Below are 15,874 nucleotides of genomic sequence, written 5' to 3'. Positions count from 1 at the left end.
GTGTATCATTTAAAGCTCTCGTTTCTTTGGAGATGTTGTGCTTAGAAGACCTATCGAGTATAGAAAGAGCTAGATTGAAGTCACCAAGTATAAGTGTATTATTATCTAAGTATTTCTTCACTTTGGTTAATAATTGATTTATATATTTGGCAGCTCCCACATTCGGAGCATATATATTGAGGATTGTTAAGTCCTCTTGTTGAATAGATCCTTTAAGTATGATATAGTGTCCCTCTTCATCTCTCACTACAGTCTTTGGGGTAAATTTTAGTTTATCTGATATAAGGATGGCTACCCCTGCTTTCTTTTGAGGACCATTCGAATGGTAAATGGTTCTCCAACCTTTTATTTTCAGGCTGTAGGTGTCCTTTTGTCTAAAATGAGTCTCTTGTAGACAGCAAATAGATGGGTCCTGCTTTTTTATCCAGTCTGAAACCCTGCGCCTTTTGATGGGGTCATTAAGCCCGTTCACATTCAGAGTTACTATTGAGAGATATGAGTTTAGTGTCATCATGATATCTATTCAGTCTTTGTTTTTGTGGACTGTTCCACTGAACTTCTTCTTAAAGGGGAATTTTAAGAGTCCCCCTTAAAATTTCTTGCAGAGCTGGTTTGGAGGTCACATATTCTTTTAGTTGCTGCCTGTCTTGGAAGCTCTTTATCTCTCCTTCCATTTTGAATGAGAGCCTTGCTGGATAAAGGATTCTTGGTTGCATGTTCTTCTCATTTAGGACCCTGAATATATCCTGCCAGCCCTTTCTGGCTTGCCAGGTCTCTGTGGAGAGGTCTGCTGTTACCCTAATACTCCTCCCCATAAAAGTCAGGGATTTCTTGTCTCTTGCTGCTTTAAGGATCTTCTCCTTATCTTTGGAATTTGCAAGCTTCACAATTAAATGTCGAGGTGTTGAATGGTTTTTATTGATTTTAGGGGGGGATCTCTCTATTTCCTGGATCTGAATGCCTGTTTCCCTTCCCAGATTAGGAAAGTTTTCAGCTAGAATTTGTTCAAATACATATTCTGGCCCTCTGGCCCTTTCGGCGCCCTCGGGAACCCCAATTAAACGTAGGTTTTTCTTCCTCAGGCTGTCGTTTATTTCCCTTAATCTATCTTCATGGTCTTTTAATTGTTTGTCTCTTTTTTCCTCAGTTTCCCTCTTTGCCATCAACTTGTCTTCTATGTCACTCACTCGTTCTTCCACCTCGTTAACCCTCGTCGTTAGGACTTCTAGTTTGGATTGCATCTCATTCAATTGATTTTTAATTTCTGCCTGATTAGCTCTAAATTCTGCAGTCATGAAGTCTCTTGAGTCCTTTATACTTTTTTCTAGAGCCACCAGTAGCTGTATAATAGTGCTTCTGAATTGGCTTTCTGACATTGAATTGTAATCCAGATTTTGTAACTCTGTGGGAGAGAGGACTGTTTCTGATACTTTCTTTTGAGGTGAGGTTTTCCTTCTAGTCATTTTGCTCAGTGCAGAGTGGCCAAAAGCTAGTTGTATTGGGAAAAAGAGAAAAAGAGAGGAGAGAAAGAAGGAAAGAAAAGAGAAAGAGAAAAAAAAAGGGAAGAGAAAAAAAAACGAAAGAAAAAAAAAAAAAGAAGAAAAAGAGAAAGAAAAAGAAAGGAGAAAAAAAGGGGGGGTGGGGGAGGAAACAAATCAAAAAGCAAAACAAAACAAAACAAAACAAAAAACAAAACAACAACAACAACAACAAAAAAAAAACCAAAAAAAAAAAAAAAAAAAAAAAAGAACCACAGGGGAATATCTTCTGATTCTGTGTTCTTTAAGTCCCTTGGCTTCTCCTGGAAGTTGTCCGTCTAGCTGGTGTTCTGGGGGAGGGGCCTGTTGTGCTGATTTTCAGGTGTCAGCAGTTGGGGGAGCTGCTGTGCCCCTGCCTGGTGCAGGGCTCAGTGGGGGTTGTTTACCCCGTGAGGCCGCAGGAGGAACAGCCCCAGTGGCGGGGCAGCTCTGGAAACCTGGATTCAGCCCCCGCAGGAACTCCGGAGCTCTCCGTCTGCAGGGCCTGGAGGCTCCGGGCGGGGCCGCTGATCTGCTCAGCTGGGGCAGGAGCGTCCTCGCTGTCCTGGGCCCTCCCGGCCTCTGCCTGTCCCGGGGGAGGCCGGATCCTGGGCTGTGTCCCGGCGCCCTGTGTCCGGAGCCTGCGCTGGTGGATTCGCGCTCCCGGGCCGCGCAACCCCCTCCGCGGAGCTGCCGCCCGAGCCCCTCCGAGCTGCTCCTGGAACCGCGCAGGCCCCTCTGCACGGAGCCTCTTCCTCTGCCCGAGCCCGGCCGAGCTGCTCCCGGGGCCGTGCAGCCCCCTCCGCGGAGTCGCCGCCCGAGCCCCCCGAGCTGCTCCGGGTCCCGCTGTGCGCGCTGCAGCCCTTAGGGAGCTCGGCGCACTCTCCTGGGCGCGCAGTTGCTGTTACTGTCCCCGGGAGCCCGAGGGCATCCCCTCCCTCCTGGGTCCTGCTCCACCTCCCCGCGAGCCCCTTTCCCCCGGGAAGGTCCGTGCAGCTCTTGCTCCTCCGGGACGGGGCTCTCCTGTCCTGGGGACACTCGCCCCGGCCTCAGCCCGGCTCCTCGCGGGCCCCTCCCCCTTGGAGGCCTTTTGTTTATTTCTTTTTCCCCGTCTTCCTACCTTGATAGAAGCGCGAACTCTTCTCACTGTTGCATTCCAGCTGGTCTCTCTTTAAATCTCAGGCCGAATTCATAGATTTTCAGGATAATTTGAAGATTTTCTAGGTAGTTTGGTGGAGACAGGTGATTTGGGGACCCTACTCTTCCGCCATCTTGCTCCTCCCCCCTGTTTTTTAGTTTTGTTGACTGTTCCTTTTGCTGTGCAGAAGCTTTTTATCTTGGTTAAGTCCTAATAGTTCATTTTTGCTTTTGTTTCCTTTGCCTTTATAGAGGTGTCTTGCAAGAAGTTGGTGTGGCCAAGTTCAAAAAGGGTGTTGCCTGTGTTCTCCTCTAGGATTTTGATGGAATCTTGTCTGACATTTAGATCGTTCATCCATTTTGAGTTTATCGTTGGGTATGGTCTAAGAGAATGGTCTAGTTTCATTCTTCTGCATGTGGATGTCCAATTTTCCCAGCACCATTTATTGAAGAGATTGTCATTTTTCCTGTGCATAGTCTTTCCCTGCTTTTTCGAATATTATTTCATCATAGGGTTGAGGGCTCATTTCTGGGTTCTCTGTTTTGTTCCGTTGATCTATGTGTCTGTTTTTGTGCCAGTATCATACTGTCTTGATGGTCACAGCTTTGTAGTGCAACTTGAAATGTGGGTTTGGGATGCCCCTGGCTCCTGTTTTCTTTTTCAGTATTCCCCTGGTTATTCGGGGTCTTTTCTGATACCACACAAATCTTAAAATTATTTATTCCAGCTCTCTGGAAGAACTTCCATGGTATTTTGATAGGGGCTGCATTAGATGTGTAAATTTTCCTGGGTATCATTGACATTTTCACAGTATTAATTCTTCCAGTCCATGATCATGGTATATTTTTCCATCTCTTTGTGTCTTTCTCAATTTCTTTCAGAAGTATTCTGTAGTTTTTAGGGTGTAGATTCTTTACCTCTTTGGTTAGGCTTATTCCTAATTATTGTATGCTTTTAGGGGCAATTTAAATGGGATCACACATTCTTCTTAAGTGCTCATGGAACTTTCTCAAGAATAGACCACATACTGGGTCTCAAATCAGGCCTTAACCAATACGAAAAGATTGATATTGTTCCCTGAATATTTTCAGACCATAATGCTTTGATACTTGAAATAAATCAGAAGAAGAAATTTGGAAGAAACTCAAACACGTGGAGGTTAAAGAGCATCCTGCTAAAAGATGAAAGGGTCAACCAGGAAATTAGAGAAGATTTAAAAAGATTCATAGAAACTAATGAGAATGAAGATACAACCGTTCAAAATCTTTGGGATACAGCAAAAGCAGCCCTAAGAGGGAAATACATCACAATGCAAGCATCCCTCAAAAACTTGGAAAAAACTCCAAGATAGAAGCTAACCTTGTACCGAAAGGATCTGGAGAAAGAAAAGCAAATAGATCCTACACTCAGCAGAAGAGAATTAATAAAGATTCGAGCAGAACTCAATGAAATAGAGACCAGAAGAACTGATAGCTTGAATAGATAACAATACCAGGAATTGGTTCTTTGAAAGGATTAATAAGACAGATAAACCATTAGCCAGCCTTATTAAAAACAAAAGAGAAAAACTCAAATTAATAAAATCATGAAAGAAAAAGAGAGATCACCACCAATACCAAGGAAATACAAACAATTATAAAAACATATTATCAGCAGCTATACGCCAATTAAGTAGGCAATGTAGAAGAAATGGACGCATTTCTGGAAAACCTCAAACTACCAAAACTGGAACAGGAAGAAATAGAAAACCTGACTAGGCCAGTAAGCAGGGAGGAAATTGAAGCAGTCATCAAAAACTGCCCAAGACAAAAAAAGTCCAGGGCCAGATGGCTTCCTAGGGGAATTCTTACAAACGTTTAAAGAAGAAACCATACCTATTCTACTAAAGCTGTTCCTAAAGATAGAAAGGGATTGAATGTTTCCAAATTCATTTTGTGAGGCCAGCATCACCTTAATTCCAAAACCAGAAAAAGACTGCACCAAAAAGGAGAATTATAGATCAATATCCCTGATGAACTCAGATGGAAAAATTCTCATCAAGATACTAGCCAATAGGATCCAACAATACATGAAAAAGATTATTCACCATGACCAAATGGGATTTACTCCTGGAATGCAAGGCTGGTTCAACACTCGTAAAGCAATCAATGTGATTGATCATATCAGCAAGAGGAAAAAATAACCATACGATCCTCTCAACAGATGCAGAGAAAGCATTGGACAAAATACAGCATCCAATCCTGTCAAAACTCCTCAGAGTGTAGGGATAGAGGGAACATTCTTCAGCATCTTAAAAGCCATCTACGAAAAGCCCACAGCAAATATCATTCTTAATGGGGAAACACTGGGAGCCTTTCCCCTAAGATCAGGAACAGGAGAAGGATGTCGACTCTCTTCACTGCTATTCAACATAGTACTAGAAGTCCTAGCCTCAGCTATAAGACAGAAAGAAATCAAAGGCATTCAAATTGGCAAAGAAAAAGTTAAACTCTCCCTCTTTGCAGATGACTCGATACTGTACTTAGAAAACCCAAAAGACTCTAGCTGTATGCTAGAACTCATACAGCAATTTGCAGTGTGGCAGGATACATATCAGTGCCCAGAAATCAGTGGCATTTCTATACACTAACAATGAAACTGAAAAAAGAGAATTTTAGGAATCAATTCTATTTGCAATTGCACCCAAAAGCATAAGATATTGAAAAGCTATTATCTTTTCTGTGTATGTCTGGATCATTTGAAGTCATTTGGCCCAGGACTTATATCTGTTGGGAGATGTTTGATTACTGATTCAATGTCTTTGCTGGATGTCAGTCTGTTAAAGTTTTCTATTTCTTCCTATTTTGGTTTTGTTAGTTTATAAGTTTCTGGGAATTTTCCCATTTCTTCCAGGTTGCCCAGTCTGTTGGCATATAATTGCTTATAGTATTGTCATATTCAATACAAATCTCTTTGCATTTCTGCGGTGTTGGTTGTGATCTCTCCTCTTTCATTCATGATTTTGTCTATTTGGGTCCTTTCTCTTTTCTTTTTGGTAAGTCTGGCTAGGGATTTATCAACCTTATTATTTATCGATCTTTAATATTTCTTTTCCCCTGCTGCGTTTATGCTTTACTTGCTGTGTTTCGAGCTCCTTTAGGTGTAAAGTTAGGTTGCATATTTCAGACTTTTCTTGTGTCTTGAGGATTGCTTGCATTGCGATGTACTTCCCACCTAGGACCACCTTTGCTTCATCCCAAAGGTTTTGAACTGTCATGTTTTCATTTTCATTTGCTTCCATGTATTTTTTTTTTAAATATTTGATTTTCTGGTTGATCCACTCATTCTTTAGCAGGATGTTCTTTAACCTCCATGTATTTGAATTCTTTTCACATTTTTTTCTTATGGTTGATTTCAAGTTTCATAGCATTGTAGTGTGAAAATATGCATGGTATGATATTGATATTTTTGTACTCATTGAGGGCTGTTTTGTGACCCAGTATGTGATCTATTCTGAAAAATGTTCCATGTGCACTCAAAAAGAATGTTTATTTTGCTACTTTAGGATTAAATGACCTGAGTATATCGTTTAATCCATTGCATCCAGTGTGTCATTCACATCTACTGTTTCCTTGTTGATTTACTGCTTAGATTGCCTATTCATTGTTGTAAGTGGGGTGTAGAAGTCCCCTCCTATTACTGTATATTATCCCTGAGTTTCTTTATTTTATTATTGTTTTATACATTTGGGCGTTCCCATGCTGGGTGTATCACTATTTACAGCTGTTAGATCTTCTTGATGGATAGACTCCTTAATTATGATGTAATGCACCTCTTCATCTCTTGCTACAATCTTTGTTTTATTTATTTATTATTTTTTAAAGATTTTATTTTTATTTATTCATGAGAGACACAGAGGGGCTGGGGGAGAGAGAGTTAGAGACACAGACAGAGGGAGAAGTAGGCTCCATGTAGGGAGCCTGATGTGGGACTTGATCCCAGGTCTCCAAGATCAGGCCCTAGACTGAAGACAGCATTAAAGTGCTGAGCCACCCAGGCTGCCCTAATCTTTGTTTTAAAATCTAGTTTGTCTGTTTTAAGCAAGGCTACTTTGGCTTTTTTAAATGTCAATTTGCATAATAGGTGGTTCTCCATTCCCTCATTTTCAATCTGCAGTGACTTTAGGTCTAAAATGAGTTTCTTGTAGATAGTGTATAGATTGATTACTATTTTTTTTAATATTCTGATTCTGATACCCTGTGTCTTTTGATTAGAGCATTTAGTGTCTATTTACATTCAGAGTAATTATTGAAAGATATGAATTTAGTGCCGTTGTTTTCCCTGTGGAGTTAGTATTTCTGGTGATGTTCTCTGGTTCTATCTATCTATAATCTATCTATTTTTAAGATTTTATTCATTTATTTGAGAGAGATCACAGAGGGAGAAGGTGAGGGAGAAGCTGACTCAGGGCTGAGCAGGGAGCCTGATGTGGTGCTCATCCCAGGACCCTGAGTTCATGACCTGAGCCAAAGGAGATGCTTAACTGACTGAGCCACCCAGACACCTTTCTCTTGTCCCATTTTTAGGTTTTTGGTACTTTTGGTCGTTCCACTCAAAAAATTGCTTTTAAAATTTCTTGCAGGACTGGTTTAGTGGTCATGAATTCCTTTAGTTATTGTTTGAGAAACTTTATCTCTCCTTGAATCCTGAATGATAGCCTTGGTGGATAGAGAATCCTTGGCTGGGTATTTTTCCATTCAATATATTGAATATTTCCTTCCATTCTCTTATGGCCTGCCATGTTTCTATGGACAGATCTGCTGGAAGCCTAATCTGTTCCCTTATAGTTTAAGAGCATTGTTTCCCCTTGCTGCTTTCAGGATCCTTTCCCTTTTCTGTATAGTTTGCGGATTTGTCTGTGATATTGTGGAGGCAGAGAAAACTTAAGGCCATTCCACCTTATGTTCAGAGTTAGCACAAGTACAACCATCTCAGGCCCTGTGAATAAGAGCTGAACTTTCCCTAACTTCAGTTAAGCCCCATATTAGAATGAGAACAAAGCTCAGAATGCCCTTGGCAGGGAATCCCATATCAGAAAGAGGACAGAGCTCAGAGAATCACATATTAGGTCTTAAGAAACTCCCCCACCCTTTCCCCCCATATTGGAATGTGAAAAAAAATTCCTCCACCCCTTCTGAAAATCCCCTAGACCAGCCCATAAAAAACACAGCTGTAACCCACTTCGGGGTCCAAGCCCCTGCTCTGCTTGTAAATAGACCCTCGTGTGGGCTCCTTGGTGGTTTCTCCGATTCACAATCTTGGGCACAACAATATACCTTTGAGATGTTGGGGTTTTGTTGAATTTAATGGGAATTCTCCATGGTTTTTGGATTTGATGTCTGTATTCTTCCCCAGAATAAGGACGTTTTCAACTATAATTTGTTAGAATAAACCTTCTACCCCCTTTTCTCTCTTTTAATCTTCTGGGATCCCCATGATATGAATGTTACTATGTCTTAATAAGTTGCTGAGTTCCCTAAGTCTACTTCTATGGTCCATTACTTTTCTTTTTCTCCTCAGCTTTATTATTTTCTATAATTTTATCTTCTATACCACTGATTGACTCCTTTGTTTCATCCATCCTTATTTTCTATGGCCTCCATTTGGGTTTGCATCTTAGTTTTAGCATTTTAAATTGTGGCCTGACTGTATTTTTGTTCTTTTAACTCACCAGTAAGGGATTCTCTTGTGTCTTCTATGCTGTTTTTAAGCCCAGCTAATAACCTTATAATCGTTGTTTTAAATTCTTGTTGAGACATCTTACTTATGTCTATTTTGATTATATCACTGGCCTTGAGTTCTACTTCCCACTCTTTCTTTTATGGTGAATTTCTCTGCCTTGTTATTTTGTCCAGAAAAAAACAAGAAGAAATATAAAATATAAAAAACAAAAAAAAACAAAACAAAAAAAAGAAACGAAACCCAAAGAAAAACAAAAAACAAGGGGAACCCCCCTCCCAAACAAAACTAAAAACCCCTAATTCTTGGGTGTATTTTCATGTGTTAAAGAAATATATATATATATGGATCGGGCCCTGGGCTGAAGGCGGTTCCATTTCTTCCTTCTTGGTTTGTGCTATTTATTATCATCATACATTTATGATGCTATTTATTGTGCTATTTATTATCATCATACATTTTAGAAAACACATTTGCAAAAATAATGCAAAGCATTGTTAATATATATTAATTTATATGTTATATATAATTTATATATTATATATAATTTATATGTTATATTATATATGATTTATATGTTATATATAATTTATATATAATAATAAATATTATATTTAATAAAGCATAATTAAAAATAATGCTTTGCATTATTTTTGTTACAGTTATTTTAAAATACATTTAAATATTGACAAAGTTACTTATTTACCCATGTTTTAACATATTCTGATGCACTTCAATCCTTTGTGTAGAATCATTCTCACATTTGATAATTTCCCTTTCTAAAGAATTTTTGTAAACGTTGTAGTGTGCATCTACTGGTGACAAGTTTTGTGTACATTTTACTCGTTTTTATATAAATATTCCTTTACTGTCTTTTCATTTGCATCGTTTCTGAAATCTGCTGTTGTGCTTAATTTAATACCTTTGTATGTAATGTGTCTTTGTTTCTGGATTTTACAGTTTTTTTCTTTATTATTACTTCTGAACCATTGGTTTATTATGTACTTTAGAATATTCTCAAGTTTCTTAATCTTGGGTCTCATTGAGCTCTTGGAACTACAGGTTTATAATTTTTATCAGATTTGGAAACTTGCAACCATTACTTTAAAAATATATTTTATGTTCCCTCTTTTGTCAAGAGATGGTGCTTTGACACAGCAAATATCTTTATGAACACTGAGAGGACAATAAATACATATGTAAGAATTTTTCTTTACCTGTTATAATATTCATTTATAGGGTATAAGTTATATAATGAGCCACATGGGCCCATCCATTTTCAATGTCTTTTAAACATTAAGTTACTTAATTAGACAGGGCCCCACAAAATCTATAGGTGTCCCTGGATGAAGGTAATCATAACTTCTTAAGTGATCACAGTCCATTATGAAGTGCTTTCTTTTTTTTTAAAGATTTTATTTATTTATTTAGTTATTTAGTTATTTATTTGAGTGAGGGAGAGCACAAGTAGGCGTGAGGGTCAGAGAGAGAGGGAGAAGCAAGCTCCCCACTGAGCATGGAGCATGACACAGGGCTTGATGCCAGGACCCCAAGATCATGACCTGAGCTGAAGGCACACTCTTAACAGGCTGAGCTACCAAGGCACCCATTGAGGTGCTTTCTTGTTGCGACTCTTATCTGTGTTCCCTTTAACCTGACCACTACATCTTTTTGTAATTTCCATGCTAATGTCCCCACAGCAGAAATAGGGATGATACAGAGGTTCAGCAAGGCTTTTTGATGGGCTTCCTTCTCTTCTTAATATTTATTATTTCCTTAGGCCCTTCCACCTACTCCCATTGCTTCAAGTATGATCTGTCGTCAATTCTCAAGTGTACATCTTATTTGAGTATTAAAACCGTGTGTAGTAACCTGTGCTTACGATACACTTTTACTTGTGTTTCTCTTGAGTATTCAAACTCAGTACCTAAAAATGTACTGATCTTACCTCTAAGCCTCCATCTGTCCCAAGGTAATATTCTATACAGTCTTCAGATTTCAGACCATGGATTCTTGCATGAGATATAGGCTCCCTCACTCTTAATATGCAATGTAAGAACTCAGAGAACAAGAACTGTATCTGAATTATATTCCTAGTAAATAGCATACATTTAATCGTTTATTCAATTTGTATTCAGTCATTGATTTCACAAACATTTATGGTCCCTACTGTACACCTAGCACCTTTTGGACACTGGAAATACAACAATGAGCACAAAAGGCAAAAGTTCGTGCCCTTCTGCTCCTTATATTTTAGTGACTGTAGGCTGACTAAATAAATAGATGAGCAAAATATACAGTCAGTATATAGTGATTAATGCTGTGCAGAACAGGGAAACAGAGTGTTAGAATATCATCTGTGCTTTGGGGGAATATTGTTGGACACTATTTTTAAATACTGTGGTCAGGGAGACCCAAGGAGGGAACGAGCTATGTGGTCAGAGTAACAACAAGCAAAAAAGTCCCAGAGACAGTGGTTCATGTTTTTGAGAAGCTGTTAGGGAGGCAGCTCTGACTAAGGGACTGAAGGAAGAGATCCGATATGCAAGGAATCCCACCTACACAAACAAATTCCTCTCTCCTCTGGGCTTATTGACAAATTTTAACCTAACCCTTCTACATTGATTTTACATGTTTTTGGGTTTTCCACCAGCCCTTTTTGGGTAATAGGATCAAGATTTATGTATGTTAGAGTCTCATTTTCTAGTTCTGTGCTGGACATACCATAACTTTCAGTAAATATCTTTGAATGCCTGAGGGAAGGACTAAAGCATAATGGTTACTGTCAATATTTTTTAACAGTTGCTTTTTAATCTCATTTTACTTTTCTAAAGTCAATGCACTGTCAGTAAATACTGATGCTTCCTATCAGCCACACATCTTTAAATGAGTATTTATTTTCTATTACACTGACTCTAAAAGGGATTTAATCAGGAGCATACAAGGAGGTGTGATGCACAGTCTTCAGCATCAGGCTGGGGGAAGTAAGAGGGAAAGCATACAGTTCATATCTTCAGGCATGTCCAGAGAAAGGATTAGGACTGTAATTTTATCTCCAAGTCCCTGCCTTCCAATAGTGATTTTGAGTATTTGTGGTTGAGAGAAGTCAAGCTAGAGTACAATTACTTGCATCTCTCTACTACCCTTCTCAGTAACTTCCTAATTCCCTCTTTAATCTCCTGGGTTCGTACCCCATAGACAATGGGATTGAGAGCTGCAGGAATTACATGGTGTAGGACATTAAGTAAGATGGGAATATCAGGGGAAACTCTTTTCTTAGCCATGTGGGTAAAAACAAAAACCAGCAGGATGGTGCTAAAGAACAGGATGAGAATGAAGTGAGAGCCGCATGTGCTCAGAGCTTTGGCAGCTGCCCCTTTTGCCTTAAGTCTAAGAATGGCTCTTAGGATGAGGATGTAGGAGAGGAAGATGAGGACGAGGTCAGAGCCCAGAAGAGTCCAGGCTACAGTTAACTGGTATATTCTGTTAAGGGCAACATTATCACAGGAGAGCTTGGACACAGAGAGGTTGGCACAGATACAGTTCTCAATTATATTTTTTCCACAATAATGGAGCTGGGCAGAGAGGATAGGAATGAACATAGTAAGAAGTGCATTCCTCGCCAAAATAAACATAGCAGCCCTAGCTACAAATTGATCAGTGATGATGGAAGAGTACCTCAGTGGGTGGCAGATGGCCACATAGCGGTCATAGGCCATGACCATGAATGTGCAAGACTCCATGCCAAGGAAGCAATTCATGATGTACATCTGAATGAAGCAGGCAGAGAAGCTGATGGACCTGAGATCAAACCAGAAGATGGCCAGGACCTTGGGTATAACAGTCAGGCAGAGGACGATGTCCAGCAGAGAGAGGATGCTGAGCAGGTAGTACATGGGCTCATGCAGAGAGGCCTCCAGCTGGATGGTGACCAGGAGAACACCATTGGCCCCCATGGCCAGGAGGAAGAGGAAGCTTAGGGGCAGGGACAACCAGAACTTCCAGCTGGGAGACCTGACTAAACAATTCAGGAGGAAGTTGGAAACCACAATGGAGATGGTGCCATTTTGGTGCGCTGTCATATTTTGCCAAATAGTTCTACGGTTTTCCTTTAGTGATCTGTAAAATTGGGATACAAATGAACTATTAATTCAAGACACATGGATTTAGAGCCATTTGCTTTGCTGAGCTGAAACTTGTGAGTTCTAGCAGGTCATCCAGACCCATGTGAATCCACCTGTTTATCGTTTGTGCCGTGTTCCTGGGATACTCCTATCACTTTAAGCAGTATAGAGGCCTGAAGAAATATGATTTGTTTATACATGTTTGATTTGATCAAAGTTTATTTTTAATAAGATTGTATATTCTTTGCAGAAATGAAAGAGTAGGAATTAATTAGTAAACTACTTTTTGACAGTTTTGTCCTCAAATTTGTATGTTTTACATGTTTTCTGTTTTTTATTCTTTTTTTAAAATTTTTTATTTATTTATGATAGTCACGGAGAGAGAGAGAGGCAGAGACACAGGCAGAGGGAGAAGCAGGCTCCATGCACCAGGAGCCCGATGTGGGACTCGATCCCAGGTCTCCAGGATCGCGCCCTGGGCCAAAGGCAGGCGCCAAACCGCTGCGCCACCCAGGGATCCCCTCTGTTTTTTATTCTTTAGTGACCACATAGACTACTACATGACAATTTTACCTTTACAATATGCATAGATAAGTGGCATAGCCAGGCCCAAATTAGGACTCAGATATGTGTCCCTAGTTCTTCATGCCACCTCCATTCTGATTTTCTGGAAGTACATTGCTTTAAATACAGATTTAAAAAATGATACTCTGGTAATAAAGCTTATCAGTCTTCATGATCCCTAAATAGTCATCTAAGGAGGGACATGTGGATCCTCCCAAATTATCATATTCACCCCCGTCTATATGTTTTCAGATTTGTAGGGTTCTTAACAACCTTAAAAGGAGAAGAAGCAATCTATATAGCTATGTGAGAGCCATATCTGCTGTGAAAATTCGATTGTTCTGCTTGAAATAGTGTGCGGGTGTTGAAGTCTATCTTTAAAGTTTGTACGTCCCCTTTTGTATTTTATTTTCCCATCTTAAATGTAATGATCCAGGTACATATTCCTCTGCTTCTGGGCATAGTTCAATGTTGTCATGTTCTCTTATCACTTAACCTCCTCCCCTGGCATTCTATTAGGTGCTAGGATCACAGTATTGAAAAAGAAACTGTCCTTACTCTCAGGAAGTAGAAGTAAAACCCATTCCGGGGGCAATGAGCAATAATAAGAACAAATGACAGGATCTTGCTCAAACTATGAAAAGAGGGTAGGGTTAGCTGAGTCACTGTAACGTGGGCCATAGACTGGTGAAAAGGGATTGTAAATAAAGTGAAGTGGTCCTCTCTACTTTACATGAAAGGTGAAGGATTCTAACACATGGCTGTAGGTTTGCAAAGGCAAGGTCCAGTTTTCTGGGATCCTTCACATCATGATGTCCATTGTAGATAAATCTGTGTACATGCACCAAGTCTCTGTGGTGTTATTTTGTGGGTATAGACACACTTTTTCATTTAGAGGTTTATGTACTTCCTTGTTTGTCATTCTTTGCTATGTAATATAAATGGCATATTAGTTTGGGAACTTTTTTTATTTCCTGTAACTATACTTAAATACGCTAGGGCTTCATCCTGTTGAATTATTTGGCATCCAATGAGATATGTTATAATATCACATTACTAATGAGAGAATTTATATCTCCCAATCTTATCCACCCATACTGTATCACATTGATCTTTTGCCTGCTTATATAGTGGGTGGGTGGGAGTAATTTCTAGGATTCCTCTGGATCTCAGGAGTAATTGTATGATAATGTGTTTGCCCTATCAATCCTATAAAAAGAAAACAAACCTCAGCCATGATACAATGAATTGTTTTGACAACAGAATCTGATGGAGGTGAAATAGTATTGGAGTGGGGATAGGGTGGCAAGGAAGGAAGTTTTAATAAAACTGTGACCCCAGATCTGAACAATATTTTCATACCTTTGGAAACACACTTCCTCTTGGAGTAGTTCAAATATACTTTTGTTTCTTTTTATGATTTTCTATTCTCCAAATGCAGTTCCAGTCCTGCTCAGCTGACTCTTGTTACATTCTGTTCATTAGAGAGACCCTGTTAAGAGCTGGGGTTTGCTTTCACATGAGGGAGGAGAGGCATTCCCTTCCAGGGCTCCTTTCTTCACTTTTGATACTCTGCCTCCCCAGGCAAGAGTTTGTGTAGCTGGAGTCAGCAAGGCATGGCTCCCTCCTCATATGTAGAAGAGATTTAGATGGCTTTCCCATGGTTGTTCTCTTATATGATAGATACCTCAGTAGTAACTTTGGCAATTTGGGGATGAATTTTAAACATATTATTTCATTTGTGACTCATACCACTGTGAAGTAGTAGGATAAATTGACCATTATAACAGTTTATCTTTTGAAATGGCAAGTTGAGATTCAGTGATTTTATGCATATTTACACAGTTTAATTAGTAGGGTTCAGATGTGGAAGAAATAAAATTTAGATCCAAAGTGCGTGAATATATGAATATACCTGCGTTCTGGGTTACCACAGTGATATAGCAATGGGTATCTGAACTGTCATTCTATTTTATATGTTTTTATGTTCCCCTCTTTTACCTTCACCACCACCGCCCATGCACATACAATCCTTCGGCAGTTTTCCAAAAATCTGAAATTCTCCTTTTAAACACACTTACCAGTCTGACTCCTGCTTCCACTGCTCAGAGTCCAATTTTCTTCTTTCTTTCCCTTTATTTTGTGTATCTTATTATTATTTCCCTTCTAAGTAGCCACCCAGTCTGGGTTCAATAAAGATTTTAAATCAATTTCCATAAGCACAATCTTTGATTTATTTTTCTGTCACAAAACTGTATACCCTCCACTCCCCATGTCAGCTTATCTTGGCTATCCTTTGCCTTGTTAGAGTGTCTTACAAAGACTGGGAATTATGAAGATAAAAACCAAGGGAAAGGTGACATCCAGGCTTGATTGGTGACCAAAGGACCTTCTGTAAATCCTGGGCATCATGTTTATTCAACTCTATCTTTCCCTCTCATTCTTTTTGAATACTTTCACTTGTATGTTTGAGGCACAAATTAATAGCTCAACCTGCTCAACTCAGACCTTGCCACAATGACCCTCAACATGTATAACAGCAGGCTGCCAAATTCCAAATATTCCATCTAAACCCCACTTTCATCATTTAGGTTTTGTCATTTGTATTTGCTCATCACAACCCCTCATCCTATTCTCCCAAATTTTTACATTTAATCCTTCCAAGACACAGCTCCAAATCTCACCAACTCAAAGAAACTTTCCTTTTCCAGAGCATTCCATGTAGTCTTGGATATAATTAGGGTGTTGTTGCATGGAAATAGAGGAAATCTTGAAATGACCTTTGGAAGACCGAGACTAAAGGAAGAACTCGT

The 15,874-nt window shown here is 39.5% G+C and overlaps 1 protein-coding gene across 1 annotated transcript; it reads right to left on the bottom strand.

The window, feature by feature from the left end:
• Positions 1–11,495: 11,495 nt before the first annotated feature.
• Positions 11,496–12,455, bottom strand: LOC119864894 (olfactory receptor 56A3-like). Its single transcript, XM_038568177.1, has one exon. The coding sequence runs from the start codon at positions 12,453–12,455 to the stop codon at positions 11,496–11,498; it is 960 nt and encodes a 319-aa protein (XP_038424105.1).
• Between the last annotated feature and the right edge of the window lie 3,419 nt (positions 12,456–15,874).

Source organism: Canis lupus, chromosome 21 (genome assembly GCF_011100685.1).
Source record: "Canis lupus familiaris isolate Mischka breed German Shepherd chromosome 21, alternate assembly UU_Cfam_GSD_1.0, whole genome shotgun sequence".
Lineage (NCBI taxonomy): Eukaryota > Metazoa > Chordata > Mammalia > Carnivora > Canidae > Canis > Canis lupus.
This window is presented reverse-complemented; position numbering and strand designations above follow the sequence as displayed.